The 1,805-nt window shown below is 39.6% G+C and overlaps 1 protein-coding gene across 4 annotated transcripts; it reads right to left on the reverse strand.

Annotated features, from left to right (window-relative positions):
• Nucleotides 1–19: 19 nt before the first annotated feature.
• Nucleotides 20–1,799, reverse strand: LOC114362185 (uncharacterized). 4 transcript variants are annotated; one of them, XM_028317480.1, is made up of 4 exons: nt 1,343–1,799; nt 1,215–1,233; nt 792–884; nt 21–512 (listed from the first exon to the last, which is right to left on the reverse strand). In XM_028317480.1, the coding sequence occupies exons 2-4, from the start codon at nt 1,226–1,228 to the stop codon at nt 224–226; spliced, it is 396 nt and encodes a 131-aa protein (XP_028173281.1). In that variant the 5' UTR covers nt 1,229–1,233; nt 1,343–1,799; the 3' UTR covers nt 21–223. The 4 variants fall into 4 exon arrangements, with proteins under 4 accessions (XP_028173282.1, XP_028173281.1, XP_028173280.1 ...); XM_028317481.1 differs by having other exon boundaries at nt 20–512; nt 1,215–1,799; XM_028317479.1 differs by having other exon boundaries at nt 792–1,233.
• Between the last annotated feature and the right edge of the window lie 6 nt (nt 1,800–1,805).

Genomic DNA, 1,805 nt, shown 5'->3' on the forward strand with positions numbered 1-1,805 from the left:
GGTGTCAAAAATTTTAATTACAAATCATACCTTGTATTAACTTGAAAACTAGGTAGGTACTCGTCTAGTTTGTTCGTACTGGCTCTACCTACCTAGCTGCAAGGAGTTAAAAGCCATTAAAAAAACATTTTTAAAAAAGTTCATTTATTTTTTTTTCAAAGAGCTTTATACGAGTTGAAGTGTTTAATTACTGCATTTAAACACTTCAACTCGTATAAAGCTCCTAAAATTTATTAATTTGCGCCGCAAGGCGGCGTTCGGCCGACTCAACGGCGCGCCGCCACGCCGCCTGCAGCTCCCGCAGCTCCGCGTCGCTCAGCTGGCGGCGCTCGGGCGGGCGCTCGTGGAGCGGCCGAAACGCGCGCCCGCTCTGGCGCATCTTGTGGAGGCGGGCGGCTGTCCGGGCCCGCTCCTCCACTCGCCGGCCCCGCTCCTCTGCCCTTAAGCGTAGGGCCCGCTGCTGGCCCGGGCTCGGCGGAGCCGGCAGCAGCGGCGTCTCCTCGTTCGCCTCACTAAAAGACAAAATAAAAACGATAATTAGTGGGTAGCCTTGAGATAATAGTAAGTACTGTCCCACAGCAGCTGGGAACAAGTATATTATATATCTCACTCTAGAGCCAGGAACTCCTATCTGCCATACCACAATTATTTATTTTATACAAGTTAAAGTTGCTTGATTATAACTTCACAGTAGGTACCTATTACTGTTCGTTTATGGTACCTACCTACTTAAATAAATAAATAATTATCGTCAGTATCATAATTTAAAAAGAAAATTAAATTTGACTTACCACTCGACGCCACCGCCGCCTCCGCCCACAGCTGAGCCAGGGACTCCGCCGTCCCAGCCCCACCACCACCGGCTCCACCAGCCACCGCCGGAGCTAAAAATCAAACACATACACTCGAAAAAAAAAAACAAATAAAGCAACATAGTTGTTAATTGCGAGCACACAATGCAAATAGGTTAGGAATGAGCCAAACCACGACGTGTTGTAAAATATTCCACTGCACATTCAGTCGATATGAGCACACAATGCAAATAGGTTAGGAATTAACCAAACCAACGAAAACATTCCACATTCATTCGATAAAACCATTCAAAATCCAAGTAGGAGCAACATGGTGTAATGGTGTTAGTTAGTTGTCAAATTGACCATTATAATTATCTTAACAATCCACGCAATAATAAACCATTAAAAATAGGTACATACCAGCATGCGCCCATATTTTCTGAAAAAGAAGAAAATATTGTTATTACAGGTAATAACTGATCCAAATAATCATAAGCAGATACTCGATATTTATTATTTTTTCGATTTAATACAAGTAAAATACTTACATTGTGTAATTTAACCCGAACACCAGAACTGCAAAGTGTTCTTAGATAAAAGTTCGTTCGTCAAATTTGTTTGATCAAGTTTCAAAGATGGAGTGGGTTTTTTTTTATATGAATATATGTATAGTGTTTTACGGCTCTGGGTGCAAGCTCTTTTAAGCCAGGAGTATGGTTATGGCACAGATAATATAATTTGTTTTTATTATTTTCCAGGAACATATTATGTAAAATTTTATTTTGTTCTTGATTATTACCGATACCTTTGAATTAATTTAATCTATCAAGGATTTTTGCCGCTTGACGTTTCAGTTGTTAGACTGTAACCTTTTAGGAGGGTAATTATTTATATATTTCATGTGATTACTCGAAGACAACAGATTTTTTATTATAAATAAAATTTAAAAACTAAATACATTGGGTTAACTTTAAAATGAATCTACCAATCGTCGGATAAAACTAGTCTCTA

Source organism: Ostrinia furnacalis, unplaced genomic scaffold (genome assembly GCF_004193835.3).
Source record: "Ostrinia furnacalis isolate ACB-3 unplaced genomic scaffold, ASM419383v2 OfSCF6256, whole genome shotgun sequence".
NCBI classification, from domain to species: domain Eukaryota; kingdom Metazoa; phylum Arthropoda; class Insecta; order Lepidoptera; family Crambidae; genus Ostrinia; species Ostrinia furnacalis.

What these genes read in the sequence shown, in the direction of transcription:
- LOC114362185 (XM_028317479.1), bottom strand. Translation starts at nt 934, where the DNA reads ATGTTGCTTTATTTGTTTTTTTTTTTCGAGTGTATGTGTTTGATTTTT. An exon ending in GGCGGCGGTGGCGTCGAGTG is followed by an intron (nt 513 to 791) that starts GTAAGTCAAATT and finishes TTTGTCTTTTAG; the next exon opens with TGAGGCGAACGAGGAGACGC.